Here is a 20,482-nt window from a genome sequence, read left to right as displayed (position 1 = left end):
TCATAAACAAATTGATCACTTATAATACCTGATGTAGATACTTCATAGTTACAGACCTGATGAGGAGGCAGCAGAGGGCGCTGCTGCACCAAAATTGAAGGTGGGAGCAGCAGCAGCAGCAGCAGCAGCAGGAGCAGGAGGAGCAGCAGCAGCAGCAGCATTGGTTGGAGAACCGAAGATGAAAGGCTGAGCTGGAGCAGGAGCAGAAGTGGAGTTGAGAGGCGCAGCTGAGGGGGCAGGTGGCTGGCTGTCCTGACTCTGGCCAAAGATGAAGTTTTTAGCTGGAGGAGCGTCACTGGAGGCCGCAGCAGGCTGACCAAACATGAAAGTGTTTGGAGCTGCAGAGGGAGCTGGGGCCGATGTGGAGGTGCTGCTGCTGCTGCCGCTGGCAGCACCAAACAGACTGGGAGTTGGGGTGGAGGACGATGAAGTGGTGGAGTTGGTGACATTGGTTGGTTTACTTGCCAGGAAAGAAAAAGCTGGTTTTGGAGCAGCAGAAGCAGGTTCTGTGCAGGACGAGATCATGACAGAGATCAATAAAACAGCAGAAAACAGCAATTAAACCCACAGTATCCTTTTAAGGCACCAACACACATGTCATAGCAATGAAAGACAAACAGATGTTTCCAGGTTATCACACATCCTGAGGTCTTAGTAATACAATGAGAGAGTAGAATGTTTTTTTTTAAGCACAAAAGACCTACACAATCACAGGGTGAAAACGTGGATACTTTGGCATCTTCTTGCAAGAAAAAGATTAAAATTTTATAAAATGAATCTACTGAACTGCAGCAAGATACTGAATCCCAGAATTGCTTAAGCATTTTTTATGATAGTAAAAGAAACTGCATGAATGGTCTAGAAACCACAATCTACCCAAAGTGCTGTTAAGTGACAGAAATTTAAGTACCTGCAGCACTTTTTCCAAAAGCGAAGGTAGGCTTTGGGGCTTCTGAAGATGATGTTTCATTCTTGTCTGTTGACTTTCCAAAAGTGAAAGCAGGTGGAGGTTGCTCTGTTGGAGCATTGGGCTTGCTGAACGAAAAGCCACCAGTGAAGGCCTGTGTAGTATCTGCATCCTTACTTGCAGCAGCAAAGAGGAAGGTAGACGGAGCAGAGGAGGTAACCGCTTCCTTCTTTTCCTCTGGCTTACCAAAGGTAAATGTAGGAGCAGCGGGTTCTTTAGCCGCCTGTGAGGACCCAAAAGTAGGGACTACTTGTGGTGCACTGGTGGCCAAACTCGGCTCCCCCAATTTCCCAAATACAGACCCGGCTGTGGCTGCTGAGATGCTGCCTGAGCCGGTGTCTGTATATGCTGTGTCACTCGAAGATGTTTTACTGTTACTATTTTCTTGAGAGGAGGGAGGCGTGAAAGTAATGGAGGATGAGGAGGTTGTCGAGGTGACTGTTGTTTTCTCTTCGGGTTTTGAAAGTCCAATTGTGAAGCCTCCCTTAGAAGAGTTGCCTTCTGTGCTAGAAGATCCAGTTCCAAACGCTATCCCACCGCTAGCTCCAAACTTAAACCCAGAACCTGCAGCAGGCTGGTCTGACTTTTTATCATCACTAGAGGCAGCCCCAAATTTAAAGCTCTCAGACGAGCTGCCAAATTTGAACCCTGATGTAGCAGTAGTGCCTTTAGAAGTGGTTTCTGATGAGGAGCTTCCAAACGGTACTCCAAATTTGAATCCACCTGATGAAGAAGACGAGGTCGACTCAGTGAGCGAGCCTCCAAATTTGAAACCCCCTGCTCCAGATGCTGAAGTACTGTCTGATGTGCCAAACTTAAAACCTCCAGTACTAGAGGCAGAAGATCCTGAGGTTCCACTGGCTGAGGAACCAAAAGTAGAACCAAAGGCTGAAACGAGAGGACACAATTAAAGAGGGAAAAGTGATGTAATGAAACAACAACACAAGAGAAAACCTTTTAGTACCCTACACACTTAACTAGTATTTACATGCTATTGAAAAATACTGCAAGTAGAGTGCATTTATTACCCTTGGGTTCCACTTTAGCTCCAGGTTTGCCTGCCTGACAGGCGACACACTGTACATCAGATGCTTTATTCTGCACAAGACAGACATCACATTCCCAGGCTCCCTCTGGCTTCTTGAACTTTTCTGCCAATCCCAACACAGGGGCACTGCTGGTTGATGAAGAGGCTCCTGCTGATGCTCCTGCACAGTCAATGATGAGATCATGAGGGAAAAAAATAAATACATTTTTATATATATATATATATATATATATAAGTTGAAAAACTGCAAAGGAGAGCTGGTGCAACCTAAAGCCAAGATTCAGCAACAGAAAAGCAACATTTTTAATTCATTACCTGGTTTAGCACTCGTGCAGGCCACACACTTTGTGTCCTCTGCTTTGTTCTGCACCATACAGGTATCACATTCCCATGCACCCTCAGGTTTTTTAAATTTGTCTCCAAACCCGGTGAACTCTGTAGAAACTGCGGCTGCAGGAGTAGATACAGTCTTAACCGGCGAGAAGGCCGAAGAAAGAGTCAGTGAGGGTTTGAGTCCCGTTCCGGGTTTGGCCGTTTCGCAGGCCACGCACTTTACTGCATCCGGTTTGTTTATAACAAGACAGGTATCACAGTCCCAGGTGCCGGCAGGTTTGGAAAACATTGTGCCAAAACCTGTTGTGGTTGTAGTGGTAGAGGTGGTGTTAGTGCTGCTGCTGCTCTCCAGCCCAACAGAGGTGGAGGGTGACTGTTTACTGTCCATGGATTTGGATGAAGACTTGGGCTGTGGGGCTGCGCAGCAAACACACTTCGTGTCTGACTGCTTGTTCGGAACCAAACAGACATCACAGGTCCAGTCTGCTGAGGGTTTGAACAAACCACCAAACCCCGTTGAAGAAATGGAGGAGGTTGCAGAGGTGGAGGCGGGGGCAGTGGACTGTGTGGACGTCTGCTGGGGAGTAGCATCGCGAGCTGGGGATATCTGAGCGTCTGGAGAGGCGAAACCTGAAGAAACCAGAACATTAATTAAAGCAATGAACTTCAAAGTCAAACATCTGAAAATTTTTGATAACACAAAATACAAAGACTAACCAGGGGCTTTGAGAAGATCGAGGACGCTGCCCTGCTTCAAGGTCTTGGCTGGTTTGAAAGGTCCTTCAAAGTCTTCTGTGCTTTTTTTTACAGCTGCTTTTACTGTAAACATGAAAACATGAGACCAAAAACTCATTTCAAGGTTTCTCAGTTGATACAAACTAACAGGAAGCCAGAATTCATGATTTAGGCTTCAAAGAGCTCACTCCACAATTACTTCTAACAGGGTGACGTCATGTGCGGAACAGCGCTCCTCTGCCAATAAACGTCAGACACCAGCATGTGAATGTTAGAAAAATGCTTAGGCATAGAGGAAAAGTACTGAATTGGACTTGTAGTATGAAATGTTTTGCATACTCAATGTGAGTAGAAGGAAAGCATACAAGTAGAGCAGGGTGATATGGCCAAAAATATTTATCACGATATATATTTGAAAATTTGCGATAACGATATAACTGACGATATAATTGATGCGAGACAAAATACAAAATACAACTCCACAACTTTACTAGTGCAAAAAACCCATCCATTTATTTTCACTTAAACAAGCAGCTGTTCTTAATGTGCATTAAAGCTATATAAAAATTTAACAGTGCAAATGCAAATTCCTTGCTGAAAGTTTAACCAAAGGCATTTCCAGTAGAAATGGGCTGACATATCCTGAGCATAACCATGTATAATATCCACTGAAGTTAAAAAGAGGTGCTTTGCAACATTAAACTGCAGTGTGCCAAATAAAAAAAGTCAAATACATTTTTTTTTTCAGAGTGCACCATAAGGTGCACGGGATTATAAGACACATTAAGCAAAACAAAGCAGTCAGATAAATCAAATTTTATTCAACTCATTCTTCTTGCTTCCTCCACTTCTGTAACATTGATTCATTAATGCTGTATTCTATCACAGCTGCTCTATTCCCATGTTGTTGCAGTATATTAATGACTAACCTTCTATTGTGGATGGATTATCTCAGTTGTTCTCCTGACTGAAGTTTGGTCCGTTTACAGCATCCTGCCATGCGATTGCATTTGTCTCTAACCATCAGGAACCCTCACGTTAGCTTTTACTAAGTGGAAAAGTATTAGCGTTTATCCTGCAGCTTCACTGTTTATGTTATGCTAACATAGCTGTGTCGCTAGCGATCACGTAGCACATCATTATATACCACCTAGCCCAACTTCAGTAACCCTACAAACGTCACTGCTGTTTAGTTTTTTGTCTTCATTTATGTTGGAAGTGACAGCAGAGCTGTACGTTTGAATTTTTTCAGAAATCTCTCAGTCAGAACATGCAATATCATGCTTAGGTAACTAGCGAAACTAGCGAGCTAACTTCCGCTAGCTTCCTGCTAACTTCTAACGCCGTTAAATGTAATAAATTCTGTTTTCATGGATGCCTGGAAGTTAAACTTCATAGTTACACCTGGTAAAGTACTTGGTGGGTATACTTGGTGGGTATCTGACAGACAAACACCAAACCAGTTCCACATCACTGAAGTGGCACCATTTTTACAAACTGGGTCATCCGTTTCACTCAACGATTGGCTTTCCCCTTCTCATTCTCCGTTGCCGCCATGCTTTTTCAGCCATGTGTGTATGAAGAAAAAAGGCACTGCGCATGCGCGTTTTACCCATATTCTATCGCAATATTTTCTTTTCTGATTTTTTTAATTTTCTTGCCTAACATTGTACCGGTATTACCGTGAACGGTATAATATGGCCCAGCCCTACATACAAGTATGAGTCCATTTATCATAAATCATTTCAGTAGAAGGAACCGCGCAAAATGGGTGCTTCACTCTGACTGTACTGTGTCTTCTTTGTGGCTGCTCACCATCTTTTCTAACTGTCGTGCAGATACACATCACACTGCACAACAGTAAAATTTCAGTACAACACACATTAGCAAGTGCTCACCAGCCGACACCATGCTGCACGTTGCTCAATACAATCAAATAGTGCTGCCAGCATTAATCTTGTGAAAATTAGGTTAACGCCATAACTGCATTAACGAGGCAAATATCCATTAACGAGCTAACCGCGCTGACACGTTGACGCCTTGCTGCCCTACGCACAGGGCAATCCGCGGCAACTTGTTAACAGATTTGCCACATTAATGCAGTTATGGTGTTAACGTCATTTTAACGAGATTAATGCTGACAGCACTATTTTAAATATACTGTCACAATGTATGTGAAAGGGCCTCTGGCATTTTTGTGACACAAAACACTTACCTGCTGCTGCTATGGGCGTGGTCAGCTTTCCATTCACCATAGAAGGACCCAGCTTGGCTACAGGTGCACTAAAAGTAAATCCAGCCTACAGAGAAACAATTATCAATTTAACCTTCTAAAGCAAGGTTGTGTAATTATTAAAAAAGTAGAAAAAATACTTACAGAGGGGGAAAAGGAAGGTGGGCTAGCAGCAGTGGATTTGACAATAGGGGAGGAAAATGTGAAAAGTGGTGTTGAGGCTCTTGGTGGATCCTGTAAAAAGTGAAAAGAAAAAAAAAAACCCTAATTGGTGCTGACTGAAAAGCATTATTTCAGTCACTTACTCACCAGTAAAGTCAAGTTGAACTAGTTCAAAGTTTGTTTTGATGTCAATTAACAATTGAGACTCGCAGTTTTATGACAGAAAAACGCTTGGATGCTTTAAGACGTACCTTATCTGGGACTGTTTCCTTAACAGGAGTAACAGCCGGGATCTTGGGAGAGGAGCTAGTGGAAGTGTTGAGCGGCGGCAAAGGAGAAGAGAAGCTGAAGGTGGGTAATGCAGATGTGCTGATGGGAAGTAAAATGGCCGGGAGCTCTGGCACCTCCGCAACCTGCAGTCAGAAAACAAGCAGAAGCAACACGTTATACCTTTGTTTCTCTTACTGGATGAAGACTGTGATAACTTACAAAAAGATCACAATTAGATAAATCAAGATCTCACCTCATCTTCCAGACGTTTGGAGGAGGGCCGAGCACTGGTCTTCCCTCTCTTCATCTTTCCTCCTCCAGAGCTCACGCTGCTGACTGCAGGTGTGCTGGACAGAGGATAAACTGGTCCACTAGAACTCTTTGTGCTAAAAAAACAACAACAAAAACAGGTATAAACAACCATTTGAATCATTTAACTTGTCGTGTTTTCTTACTTTGAATAAATTGACTAAAATAAATTAATTTGTGAGATAAATTCTAAACAAGATTTTTAAGCAGGACATAAATCTGAAAATGTAAGAATAGTAAATGGACTGAGGAAACTGTTACCTCAGTTTCTCAGAGACAGGAACATCGTTCTTAAGTTAGACTTGAACCTGATTAATCAGAGTCACTGTTTTACCTTTGAGATGGACCTGGGGTCGCTTCAGGAAGCTGTGGTGATTGTCTTGTGTGCTATGGGAATAATGCAAAAACAAAGGGATTACAAACAGTTTTTATATTTGATATATTCTGACTGGCTACAGTCAAATACAGAAATATCATGGCGGGAGGCACCACCGTGCAACTAACTGTATCTCTTGCAGTCCTGTCTACAGCTCGAGTCACTCCTCCGGGGGTTAAAGTAGGCCTGAAGGACACAGAGCGGTTTCCTGACACAGAAGCAGCAGGAACCACAAGTTTTTGCACCGGTGGAAGGTTAGAGTCCATCTGGATTTAGGAGAAAAAAAATAAATAAAAATAGAGTTAACTGAGAGGGCAGTGTTTGATTCTTGGTCTTTTCTGTGTCCATATTCAGAAACAGTTCATTCCTTTCTACTCAAAAATGAAACCGATCTGAAATGTGAACATCAACTTCTCTAAACATTAGAGCTGGGCGATAGAACGATAACGATATGTATCGCGATATAACTTTTACTCGATAGAGAAATTAAGCTATCGCGATAGACCTCACCGCTCTTGTCCTCAAAGAAAAAAGAAAAAGAAAAAAAAAAGGTCAGCCAATCCAAATTAAGTAGCGCAGAGCCGAACCAATCACAGCCGCAGCGTCACGTCGCGTGGCTTGTTACGTACAGCACAAGTGCCAAGCCGCACGTGTGTTTGTTTGGGAAGCAGCCAGCGGGTAATGGAGCCAGCGCATAATGGAGGAAATGAGTGTGCCGACTAGAAAAATCAACCGAGCGTGACCGAAGAGAAAACAGATGATGGTTCCAATGCCGGAGAGATTGTCGAACGGAAGAGCCATAGAAGTTCCGTAGTGTGAAGGTATTTCGGCTATTTCAAGTCTGACAAAAAACAGAGTAGCGTGCACTGTAAATTGTGCCGAAAGCAAGTCTGGAAATACAATAAACTGGTGCATGCGTCACACTGTGCGCCACGTTATTGTTTCGGTGAAATGAATTTCTACAATACTGTTACTGTTAATTCTACTCTCTGCAGTGTTTAAATGCTTACATATACACACAGTTACTGTCCCTCCACACATACGACTCGGTTCTGCTTCTATGCCCCAGCTTTGTTTACCTTTTCCCCACCGAGGATTCTAGACTTCTGATTGGCCAACATTTCGGCACGGTTAGGAATCTAGCGCCACCTGCTGCTTTGGCATGTTCATAGCAGCGTTTTCCTTCATTTCTGCCTTTATGTGTGGACGGGATTATTTTTTAAAACGAAAAATCTCCGTTTTCAAAAATACCCGTGTACGTGTGGACGTAGCCTCAGTCTCTGACTGGAAGCGCTAATTCGTCATTCGGCTTTTGTCAGACTAAAGTAACTGTTAAAACTGTTTGAAAAGCTAAGCTATACAACAAGGAGAGATTGAGAATTTCCTTTTAGTTCTCAGTTTATTTGATATTGACAAAAGTTAGTCAGTTTTGTCTGTTCTTCTGTAAAACAAACTAAGATTTATTTTTAGAATTAATATTTTGTTTCTAAGTGGAATTGACAATTTAGTCTGTTTCGTTTGTTCTATTTTGAAACTTAAACGCTTTAGCGGCTGCCTTTTGTGTAGTTTGCAATATTTGCCTTTATTTATCTGAAAAAGTCTCATGTTCCTTAAGTACATCTACCCTGTTGAACTTATTATGGGAAATAAATATTTAAATAAAAACAAGCTGCTGATTATTTCACATTTTACTTGTGAGCAACGGCACATTTAAATCTTACGAATATAGTTATTTGGCTTATATTGTGATAGATATCGTTATCGCCTGAAATGAAAAAAACATATCGTGATATGAAAAAATCTCATATCGCCCAGCTCTACTAAACATACATAAAATTGTACTTCAAAGATAACTTTATAGCAATCCTTCAGATGCTGTCATAAAGAAATTGCAATGTGGACCCACAGAGGACTGTCAAGATTATATTTTAATTTAAAAATATGGGGTTCGTATCAGGATTGCTTATGTAAGACTAAAACAAAAACAAAAATAAAATACCACTGCCTCAAGAGGCATAACCAAGAAAATTCTAGTAACTGCTTGGTTATATTTTGAACCATGCCAAGAGTAAAACAGAAATTACACATGAAAGCCCTGGTTTGGGTAAGCAGGGTTTCTTGTTCAGACCTGTAAGGGTGAATACACCATTGTTCTGCACTGCAGCTGTTACAGCTGGCAACGCCTGACAGTTATTACTGAGGACAAGTTCATTCCAGAGCTGGCACAATTTAACAATGGACAGCACTTAATACAGCGCACATTAACACCATTTCATGAGCCTGCCAGAGTTTTGCTCACAGGTGTGTGAGGACACATAAGAGATACACACAGAGTGAGGAACAGCTGAGGAGACTCCCGTTAATAAGCGTAAAGGAGACCAAACCGGTAGGGGACAGAAATGACATGAAGACAAATTGCAACAAGTGCTGCTGCACTTGTACAATGATCTCCTGTTTGTATCACTAAGCACACTGCAGAGGACACTTGAGAAATGTAGATGTTGATCTGCAACCACAAGCTTTCACCCACATTCAACACCGTTATTAACGAACCAGAGGTACAAGGCTAAAATTGGACAGCTATGAGCTAACTAAAATTTTGATGGCCACATATATTCTAAAACTGGTACTTACCCGTTTCCTTTTAGACAGGAGATGTAACGCATCTGGATTTACACCATCCACTGGCTGCAAGACAGAACTCAAGTGAGAACTTTTTGGGCTGGATGTGGTGTCAGTATAACAAAATAATATAAACCAGCTTCTCAATGTCTGGGGTGTTTATCCTCACATCATGTGCTGCAATGTACAAAGTGTCACAGATGTGTATGCTGAATATTAAAAGCTCTTACTGGTGACAGTAAGAGGGATGAGGCTGCTGCAGGGATTCGCTTGGCATCCTGTAAATGAAGACAAATAAATGTCCATCAGGTTTAAAGATTTTAAGCAGGAACACCTGCCAGAACATTTCGACAATGTTTATATTTGCATATTCACTTCCGTGTGGGACACCAAACAAGTATAATAAAAAGTATAATTTCATCTTGCATGTGTGTACTCACAGCAAGTGGGCTCGACATGCGCTCCAAAGACTGCAGGATGCGTCTGGCTGTGGCGCTGGTTACCCCGCAGGGCTGAGCACCAGCAGGCTTGGCCTTGATCTGTCTCCTCACCGGGGCCTGCATATCAGATAAACTACTTCAGTCTACAGTTTAATCAATATTCAAACTATAATGTCAGTATCACAAACAAACAACTTACTCCACCATCTTAAACATGCTCTATGCAACATTTATTGTTTATTAAACACAATTATTGCCAATATATGAGCATATTATACCTTTAACCTCTCTAGCATTTTACACCCAACAGCGTGTGGACTGGTGTCTGTGCGCAGGACAAAAATTGAATGCTGTGCCTCCTTCTCATTCACATCACCAAAAGTAAGCAACAACAGCTTTGAAATGGATTCCAGTAACCACTTATATATTTCCTTGTGTTGCCAAATACACCGTTTACAGCGATATTTTCATCATCATTTGTATTATGGTGGGCAATCTTACATGGCAACACATGGATGCAAACAGAAACATGAATACCAGAATGACGAGTGGAGCTGAGACAGAACACACATTGTAGCTCGGAAAGAGAGAACGGTGAGTTGAGACAAATGAAGGATCTTACTGCTAACCCAGGAACTACCTCTGTATCAAGAACTTTGTTTAGTTACAGAAAGTCTGACAGAGACCAAACTGTACTTTGCATATTATGCTGCACAGTGGTCCGCAAAACGGGCCACCACAAACCTATTCGACCACCTATGAAAGAACCATATGAACGAATATGGAGCAAGTTTACGAATGAGAAACAAAAGAACCATCACATGGTCAAAATAAATCCTAGAGTGAACCTTTAAGGTACAATGTTTATATTTGATGTTTTGTATAATAATATTTTATGCTGGGTCTTTAATCATTTAGTTTTAAGAAGTATTTTAGACTTTATAAAGTCGCATTTTTACATTCTTAAACAGTTGCTCATGAGTTTTAAATAAAAGAGACAAATAATCGTATATGAATGAGTAATGTTCAGTCCTGAGTACAAAATTTCTCATGTAAAACAGAAACATATCAGGATATGAGATTTTAATCATACCACACAGTCCTAATAGCTTCCACCAAACAGACTCCAACACAAACTCAACAAACACAAAACTGCTGTGGTTTTGAGTGCCATTTTGCCAAAGGCAACATTAGCAAACAATCAAGCCAAGGTTGGCTAGCTACGTGCTACATCTGGTACCAATCACTGTGGTCACAAAAGCAGATAATCCTAACATCAGCCAGACAAAAAAAGAAGAAGAAGAAGAAGAAGAAAAAGGACTTTATTAGATAAAACTGTCTACCTGGATAAGCCGGACTACATTACACTACCAGAACAACAGTCTACATTAGCAGGGCATTCATGTGTTTTTCTGGATCAAATCCGACCCTCAGAAACTACTGCAAACTACTACAATGTTAGACAATCCAAAAACTCCTGATATATAGACACTTTTTATTACAAGATTAAAAATATACTTCAGTGCAACCCATGTTTTCACTGTTTTATTCAACACAAGCTACATTAAAAATAAATGCAAGCACACCTGTAAATGTAACAGAGTGAATGCATGAATATTATGTTTTACAAGGGTGTACCAACCAAATAAAAAATAAATAAATAAAATACAACGCATAAGACCTACTGCGATAGACTGCTACTCGGTGCCATGGTAACAATAAAAGCTTCTGTTTTAACACCATACATGACCATCATCTTGCTCACCTGATACGGTGTTCCAGGACGACTGCGCAAGCTCCTGACTGCAGCTGCACCACCATAGGTGGTCTTCCCGGGGTAGAAGGGTGAATCTCCAAGCTGGCTAGAGTTCAGCACAGTGCTGTTTAAAGTGGACTGGAACGGAGGAAGGTAAATATAATTCTGAGTCATTTTTTCATACATTCCTAAATTAGTTATTATCCTAATTTATGAGAGGGCTATTTGTTATGATTTACTTTACTTTAACTCATGAAATAAGAAAAACATTTCAAAATAAATCAAGTGCAAAGTTAAACTGCAAATATGTGTTATAGTGCCTTCAATATACAATGAAAGTCAAAGGTATACTATGACTTTTACTGGTCAAACCATAGCTTTCACATATTCTTAGAAGTTAATTTATTATAATCTCATGTGGTTTTACAGGGAATTACTAACTGTTACATTAGAGCTTCCTAAAACATGTCCGACAAGCTCAGACTTGTATTAGGCGTTACTCTTACTTTTTTGTTTAAATATTCAACTGTTGTTTTGTCTTGTTAAAATCAGAGCTAGACTGAACAGCAATGCTACTTGCTATGAATTGGTTGGCCTCAAAAAGTAAATGTAAAGCAGCCTAACATTACTAAAGTAATCTTGTAAACAAGATATTGTCTCTTAGAGGGATAGTAACAGTGATTTTACATATTATCTAGGGCTGCCACGATTAGTCGACTATCAAAATTGTTGACGGCTAATTTAATAGTCGACTTTGTAAGATCCCAAAAGATGCAGGAATAAGTAGTAGAATTTAAGAGTGCAATAGCGGACTGAAACAGAAGATGGCAGCACTGCATGTACAAGGATGCCAGCTGCCGTTAAACCCCGAAGAAGAAGAAGCTGTGTCCCAGAATTCATAGCGCGGCCCTGCTCAGTTTCCAACAATGGCGGCAGCTAGTTAGTTTTAATATTACTCTTATTATTCTTTCTGGGTCACAAAATAAACGTTTAGCATATTTTCAGGCGAGAATGTAGCTGTGTAAACCTCAAATATCTGCTCAGTTTATCAAGACACCACATATTTTCAAAAGCGCTCCGACGTTTTCGGAGACGTCTGTTACCCACCAGCTCGATAGCTAGCCGGGGTTCAAGGCTCACTAGAGCCCGTGAGAACACCGAACTCCCGGCAAATTGTTTTCAAACCCACCGCCCTCTTTCGCTACTCAGGTCAAACGTGATGTACAAGTCACTTAGATAACTTAACAATGTTGTTTGGCTTTTTTCAGTATTTTATTTGTTCCTGAGTAAATCGGTTTGGCTGAGATTAAAGTTATAGTTTTTACACAGATGTATAAACGTCAAGCAGACAACTGATCATCAGAAGTGTGAGATGGTAGAGAATATACTCCAGTGTCCTGTTATATTTTAGATAGCAAGGAGCAGATGGCTGAGTTTATTAAACTTCACCGAGACAATCAGCAAATTTCATTAAAATGTAATAAACTATCATCTTGTCTTTATTTTTAGTTAGCACATACCTTAAACACTTAAAACTGTAAGCTAATGATAGTTATATAAGAGCAGATGCATGCTGGTGCAATAAGCTGTACGTTGTACGTCCAATAGATGCATGATCTGATTAGTCGACTAATCGTAAAAATAATCGGTAACTAGTCGACTATCAAAATAATCGCCCTAATATTATCCAACAAAAATATCACTGTAAATTTATAATTTAGAGCTCGAAGGATCAACATTTGACTGCACTTCGAAGCAAAGATCAGCACATTTACATGAAGCTGTTGTGATAAGCAAGCTTCACCCAATCATGTTCCTCACTCATCTCATGGCACCCTGGTAAAACATGTATGAAACTCTTTTTTTAAGAGCTTTTTAGAAACATTACATGCTGAGAGATTCAGGATCTTGTTGGACAGACAAACACTCACATTGGATGATGTTCCAAAGACAGACAGGTTGAAAGCAGGCTTTTTCAGGCTGGACTGGGAAGGTTGAGGTCCAGAGTTTGTTCTGTCTGTCTCCGGGGACCAAAGCTGAGGAAGTGATGCCGTTTTAGAAGTGGGGACATCTGAAAAAGAAAGAGATACTGAAAATCTCTATAATTCAAGAGAGCACTAGTGTGTTAATCTAGCTTCTAGCCGTGGCTCTATAGGGCTTTGAAAATCTGTCCAAAAAGTGTGGGATATAAAATGTAATTTATTTATTTATTTTAATTACAGCACTTTGTTTTGGTTATGTGGCTGAGTTGTTTGTATATACTAGATCCCCTCTACCTGAACTGCCCATCCACATATGCAATACTTATTTGATTGCATTTTAATCTAAAAATGTATCCAAAAAGCAAAATCACCAGTTCTGCTTAGTCTGAGGCGAGAAAAACAATGTTTATAAGAAGATCATAAAAATCAACTCAAATTATAACTTTTACGTCAAATCTGTTCAGACTCCCTTTCTTCATCCTGTAATTACCTTACTAGCTGTGCTAAACATGGTTTCATCCCACGAACAAACAGTATTCAAAGGGTAGAGTCCTGGAATAAAGAAATCAGCTTTGCATATGCAAATGTATGGAAGTCCAACACATTGCGGTCAAGGCTATATATGGGGTTGTAGTTGTGTGTTTACATTTAAACAACAGTAGCCAAATAGTCTGAACACAGACCGGTTTAACGGCACAACAGATCCAAAGAACTCAACACTGAGGCTCAATTCACTCATCAACTGAGAATTAAATTTCTTCTAACTGCTCCACTATCTCAACCCACTTTGGAGGAAAAGCGAGTGTATGCAGAACATTGCGGATTTCATGTTTGTAGCTGCCACTTTTTAAATATTTACATTATGTCAGATTACATTACAAAACACTTAAACACACAAATCTGCCATCTATTTACCCTTGTCAGATGCACGGGAGGAGAATCCACTTGTGGTGGAGATGTTATCATCTTCATGCTGTGACAGGTTATCCTTAATCTCTTTTACCAAGGAAAAGCCAGTGGAAAAGGGTCCAGGGGCTGAGGAGGTGGAGGGCTGTGAGAAGAGGCTACTGGAAGCCCCCAAAGTTGGGGAGGAGGCATCCAGTGGGGTGAAGTGGAGATGGGAGCGACTAAGAGGAGGTCGCGAGAGCACATATTCCTGAAAGTTCAGGGATGCTCTGCTTGTTGAGGGCTCTGTGTAAGAAGGACAAATGTGACAGGTGAGCTCAGCAATACAAAAAAAATATCACCACTAACCATATGATCTGAAAGACCCCTCACCTGTGTTACTAGTACTTGGCTCTGGGGAGTCACGTCCATCGAGGGGAGGTGGTCCCTCTTCGCTACCATTAGGAGGAGGAGGCGGTTTGCAGTTTTGCTCTGTCCCATGTATATCCACTCCTCCTTCAGGAGCATCGCCATTCTTGAAATATTTCTGCAGCCAGGAAGGAACGATGCTCTTTACTGTGTCTGTCACTCGACTGATGAGGCCTGACTGCTGCTGATAAAACCAAGAGGAGGGGAGAGGAAAGAGTCAATAAGGGTGTAAAATAAATAATATTTAAATTAAACATAAAAAACAAACCAAGTCAGTATTTGCAGCTGTTTCATTTGAAAATTCCTTTGACAACTAGCACTGGACACTATGCAATGTATGTAAAATAAAATTCCCTGCTAAAAGTGTTGCTAGTTGAGTCTTGTGGATTTTTCACTTTTAACACCAAAACACAAAAAAATCCCATACTCAGTCAAAAGACCTAATAAACTTGTGGTAAATCAACTCCACATAACCGAGTCATAAAAACCCTGGACATTGCAGATTAGCAAACTACAGCTATACATTGGATTTTTTTATTTGAATCAAGTGCACAGCCCGTCATTTGCAATGAGACTCTATTCGTCTTCACTGGCGCAAAACAAAACAAGCACAGAAATTGGGTCAGGCACTGTGCATGCTTCTGTGAAACACTGAGCAAGTGACGTTCTGCACTGTACTCAGGTCAAACACTGGATGAATTCCTGTCGATGCAGAGGAGTCAAATCTTCTAAATACCATGCATAGAAAGTAAATGCATTTCAACACCCAGTTATACTGGGACACACATTTTATGATTTGTAACTTTTTTAAGCCATCTCTGAGAACAAAACAATCTACAATTAATTTAGTTCCCCTCATTCTTGTCTCCCTACTCGGTAGCTCATCAGTCTATGCAATTTAGCTCTGGGCCTTGTATTCCAACTTCCCCATCTTGGACTGCAGTTGACAACAGCAGTCCTTAATTTGTCCTGCAGAAGAACTGTGATTCACTTTAACTAGAAACTACAGCAACTAGAGAGCTTGGTCATGGACTTCTACACACAGCTCACTAAGGCTACAAAGCGAGCTCGACCATTAGCAACTGCAGTCCACAATGATGAAACTCATCCACAGCAGGAGACACTCAGTGGAGAGCAGCTAATTAGTGCTTAGTGATTTTTTCCGAAATATAAGCTATGATAATGCACATTATCAGAAGTTTAATTATTTATGAACATACTACAGGTGACAATTTGTGTAATTATTAAACCACAATAAACATCGGTCATAATTTGACATCTTTGAGTTAAAAAGTCATGGAAAACAATTAAACACAGATAAATTAAACTTTTTTTGCATGTTAATCTATAAGTTCTTACATTTTAGAATTTTTTTTAATAAAAAAATTTGAACTTTATACAGGTTTTCACATGGCACGTTACAAGTTAATAATTTATGCCCATGAGCAACTGCTATTGCAGTGTGCATATACTCCCTGCCTCTGCCACAAAATACAACCTAAACACGAGGAACACTGTGCCCTCATTGATAGCACTCTTCTTGTTTTAGTGTAAAGTAATGACATAACTGTAGTTCTGTCTCTTTGGCATACTGGCAAGCTAATCTTCATACTAAGAAGGTAAAAAGGGTGTTTTCACATATGGATTCGATCTTGGGAAATTTTTCTACACATTAATCAATTCAAATGAAAAATATCCACCCAAAAGTTTGTGTGAGGTCAGACTGAGCTGATGTGAGGACAGTCCAGTGCACTATTGAGCAGTCTTGCCTGCGTCCTAACTCATTTATGCTCTGCTAGCTTCATCAGCTAAACCAAACAGAATATTTCCAGCAGTGTTAATATGTCTGATATGAACTGTTTCATACTGACTGCAAAATGTGAGAAAAGGAAACTTCAGAAAGCATCCTGACCAGAGACACCAAATGTGAAAACAGTTCCAGAGAGAGGACTGACCGATCTCTCAGCCTGTAGCTAAGTTTAACAAGAACCTGCCAAATTTGAAGCTATGTGGCAAATAGACTTTCAGCACACAGACCATTTTACTTTTGGTTTGTTCTTAAAAACAAAAGAAAACAAAAAAAACTCAGCCTAGCAGCCTTATTTTCAGTGTGTAACCTGAAACAGCAGGTGAAAAGATTAGTCTTCTTCAGATTTAAGCTTTTTGAACAGGTGATGTGATAAGTGACTAAGTGGATTCTAAATTGGTGGTCTTTTGATGCAAGAAGACGTTTATTGAAAACATTTATTTAATGTAAAGTCTGGTGTTATTGCTGTACTTGGGTGTCTTCATATTAAGACATCAATGCTGTTTGTGATAAGAGAAGGCAGAAAAGGAAGCTCTGAGGAGAAGCACCAGCTTGCAAGTGCATCTTTTGGAGACACCATGTACCCCGCAGTGACTTTCAACACTTGATAAGCTATATATGCTCCTTCCTTCCTCCTTATCTATGCCACACACCTGTGGGGCACCCTGTACTTTACCCTGTGTGCAAATACACTAGTGTATTCACATGTGTATAAAATGTGAAAAATGAGCATAAGCACCACCATAGTGTTGCTTTTAAAAAAAAAAAAAAAAATCATAACTGTAGACACAGTAGCATAGCTAAGACCCAAGAGTGTTGCACGAACTGCACGTCAACCTCGAGAAGCCTGAAGTGAACAATATCTAATTAAATTTGTGCTCTTATAGTGAAGCCAGCCCGACTGTTTTGAAGAATTGCAATCCTAGAAGTGAATCAAGACAGAAACAGCACAAACACTGCATGTCTTACCAAGCTCCTTCTGCTTTCTCAACAAAGTGTTGTGTAAACAAAACTGATGATGAAAAATTAAACCTATCTTTTAAACTGTAAATAAGATTTGGGTAATTGTTGTTTGAGGGTGAGTGAGACTTTACTTAAATATGAAAGTTCAAACACTTCTGCATCATGTGCTATTGAATCGATGCACAATTTAAAAAGACTTAACCTTGACTCGCATGTTACAGAGATGAAAAACTATTCAACTTCTTTTTGTGTTTCATGCCACAGTTTCATGTACTTGTCTTCATTGTTACCATGAATGCCATTTCTATTTTAACACTATGTGCGAAGTCAAAAGGGTACATTGCCATGGGATCAATGCTGAATTATGCAAAATCTGGGTTGCTGATTATGTGAGATATGCTGTTAAGAGCTGTAACATGACACTGGCACGACAACAGCAGAGCTTGGAAAATTACATGAATCTTCTTTTTCTGCTGTTGGTTAACTGGTGCTTTTAGGTAGAAGTGTGAATGTTTTTCTGTGTATATGCATTATCCCTATAACAGTCTGGCGACCTGCCCAGGGAGTACCCTACCTGTCGTTCTATGACAGTTGGGATGGGCTCCAGCCCTCTGCCCTTGTGACCCTGAATTGGATTCTGGTCAATTAGCAGCTTAATAAATCACTGCCACAACTTGTAAAGAGTCAAACATAGTCGTATGAATGCAATCAATTATAATGCTTGATAGAAACATGTTGATTATACTTGATTTGTGATATTACCTGATCCAGAGCATCAAACACGGGAGGAAAACAAAAACCATGAAACCCAGAAGAGTCGAATTAAAAAATGTGTAGTATTTTGTTTGTATAATCAATATATCTTGATCATTAATAATATCTATCCAAAATCCTGTCTTACTTGAAATTCATAAATGTGACAACTTTGTGCTGGTGCTGATGATTGTACAACTACGACTATTAAAGACGATTGTCAAGGAAAGTCGATTGTATATTTCTCGAAAAAAAGAAAGAAAGGAAGAAAGATTTCCAGTTAATTTGCACTCCAGTAGCCAATACACTTGTAGTTAACTGGAGTTTTTTTTTAAACTGACAAAAACACAAAAGTACACAAGATAGTCTTAGCCACCATTAAGATCACAGGGTGGTCTTAAAGCCAACAATACCGCTGTCCAGGCGGCAAATATACCCACTAAGGTAACCATGTGGGTTTCCAAGCAGCCAATGCTCTCTGCGCAGTTCAGCTGGCTTTGATTTGGCTAACGGTGCCTAGCACTTAAAAGGTTTCCACCCAGCCCACCAACACAAGCTTAAAATGGAAAACAGTTATGTGTACCCCGAGACAGTTGTTACTTAGAACCAAACCATCTTGCCACGTCTACCTGCAACAGTATGACGCCTCAAAACTTAAGAACCGAGGACAACAATGCGCCGTTCCCCGAAACTAGCGTCCACTAGCACTAGCTCCATCGGCTAACGGCTAGAATCCTACTTCCTCGCTTTCTACGAACTTTGTTAACAGTTAAAAACTCACGACTTCAACAAATGTTGGCCATCTCAACTTCTCGCATGTGAATGAGCACTTAATCAACACTCGTAACCTAATGTAAATGACACACCGTGTTGCGATTTGACTGTCAAGCCCGCCTGCTTTTGCTAACCTATGAGCTAGTTAGCTAGCCTTTAGCCGTTAGCATTTCCTGTGCATGCTAGCAGCGCGTGGAGGCCACGAGCACTAACTGCAGGCCACAAAATGTCTCCAACTAAACAATAACAAGACCTCAAGAATACAAGCATTACAGTCACTGTACGGTCCTCGAAACGGGCTTTAAACTTAAATTGTTCATTCTGTTTACCTGTTTACTCTTGGCGTAAGGTTTAGCGGCAATATGATATCTCCTGCTTCTAATTTTCCCTCCACCCGTGGCCGCCATGGCTCTGTCGTCTGAGTATCTTTCGGTGTTTCGGCGCCGGATAGCTGTCATCCAACACAGTAGCCACTCTCAAAGGAACTATGGGAAATGTAGTTGCACAACCTAACAAAGGAGGTAAACTCGACAGGTCAAGCCTATGGCATCATGGAGATAATTATTATCATAAGGGTAATACGAGTAATTATAAGGACATTTGTACATTTACATTGACCAAAAAATAAATAAATAAAAAATCACAAGTATACGGTTAAACAACATATATTTGCAAGGGGAAAAATGAGTTTTTTTCCTTTTGTCTAGGCATTTTCAGGATTTTTTTTTAAATGATGTTGTAGGGGGGAGGGATATGGAAGCTTGTTTCTGCCACTGAAAAAAGAAAAATATTTTCTGTTGTCTGTCATTCCAAATATTGACTTAAGAATTCCAAATAATTTCAGGTTACACGTCTCTCTGAGATTTTGAGACATTTTGAGATAAGGACTTTAGATTTTGACTCAGATCTGCCTGGCAAATGGTGGAAGTAAAATTTCATAGTAGTGGGAAGCTCACCTTATGAATGTTTGATCATAAATAAATACAGTAAACAAAGAGTTTAATTCAACACAAAGGTTTCAAGAATATTTTGGTTTGAAGAAGTGTTTAACAAAATGGTAAATTATTATGTTTAGACCTTTTACTTAAATAAAAGTAATAATCCAACTAAATAATAGTGCAAAATTGTAAAAATATAGGCTTATATGCATTAAAAGTAATAACTGTATTGTGGTCCGGAATCATATGCCAAGGTATGCAGGAATGTATCAACAACACACATCTTCACTACATCCATGAATCTTCTCTGTGAGCTTCCTCTTTTCCTCCTTCCTGGCAGCTCCATAGTCACCATCCTTGGTCCCATATATCCAGTATCCCTCCTCTACATGCCCAAACCATCTCAGCCTTGCCTCTCCCTGTGGTTTTATTTGGCAAATATTTTATGACAGACACCCTTCCTGATGAAACACCAACAGTTAACTTAAGTAATAAAAAAATACATTAAAGAACAATTAAATAGTAATTCAGATAAACGATAGCTGCTACATCACCATATTTCATCTCACAAACAATTTGACCCATTTTGATTCTTTATAACAACGATATGTTGGATTTCACTGTGGTAGCTGGCAGAACTAAATGAAAAGGTGACTCATAACCATTTCCCCTTCAGACTCCTGTGGAGGCTGAATTAAGC

At 40.2% G+C, this 20,482-nt stretch overlaps 1 protein-coding gene across 2 annotated transcripts in view; it reads right to left on the bottom strand.

Annotated features, from left to right (window-relative positions):
* The window catches only part of nup153 (nucleoporin 153), a 22,169-nt gene extending 2,838 nt beyond the window's left edge, over positions 1–19,331 (bottom strand). The window contains exons 1-19 of one of the 2 annotated variants that reach the window (XM_026156007.2): positions 19,174–19,331; positions 14,512–14,731; positions 14,149–14,424; positions 13,183–13,322; positions 11,261–11,389; positions 9,496–9,612; positions 9,286–9,333; positions 9,068–9,121; positions 6,562–6,699; positions 6,392–6,444; positions 6,002–6,134; positions 5,730–5,891; positions 5,461–5,550; positions 5,299–5,383; positions 3,066–3,167; positions 2,331–2,978; positions 1,996–2,175; positions 911–1,855; positions 57–506 (exon numbers count right to left, since the gene is read on the bottom strand). In XM_026156007.2, coding sequence (XP_026011792.1) covers positions 57–506; positions 911–1,855; positions 1,996–2,175; positions 2,331–2,978; positions 3,066–3,167; positions 5,299–5,383; positions 5,461–5,550; positions 5,730–5,891; positions 6,002–6,134; positions 6,392–6,444; positions 6,562–6,699; positions 9,068–9,121; positions 9,286–9,333; positions 9,496–9,612; positions 11,261–11,389; positions 13,183–13,322; positions 14,149–14,424; positions 14,512–14,731; positions 19,174–19,302 — 4,099 coding nt within the window. In that variant the 5' untranslated portion in view covers positions 19,303–19,331. The remainder of the gene's footprint in view (positions 1–56; positions 507–910; positions 1,856–1,995; positions 2,176–2,330; positions 2,979–3,065; positions 3,168–5,298; positions 5,384–5,460; positions 5,551–5,729; positions 5,892–6,001; positions 6,135–6,391; positions 6,445–6,561; positions 6,700–9,067; positions 9,122–9,285; positions 9,334–9,495; positions 9,613–11,260; positions 11,390–13,182; positions 13,323–14,148; positions 14,425–14,511; positions 14,732–19,173) is intronic. The other variant, XM_026156008.2, reaches the window with a different exon arrangement.
* Between the last annotated feature and the right edge of the window lie 1,151 nt (positions 19,332–20,482).

This window comes from Astatotilapia calliptera, chromosome 22, assembly GCF_964374335.1.
Source record: "Astatotilapia calliptera chromosome 22, fAstCal68.1, whole genome shotgun sequence".
Classification (NCBI taxonomy): Eukaryota; Metazoa; Chordata; class Actinopteri; order Cichliformes; family Cichlidae; genus Astatotilapia; species Astatotilapia calliptera.
The sequence above is the reverse complement of the archived record's forward strand: the minus strand, read 5'-3'. Positions and strand labels throughout refer to the sequence as shown.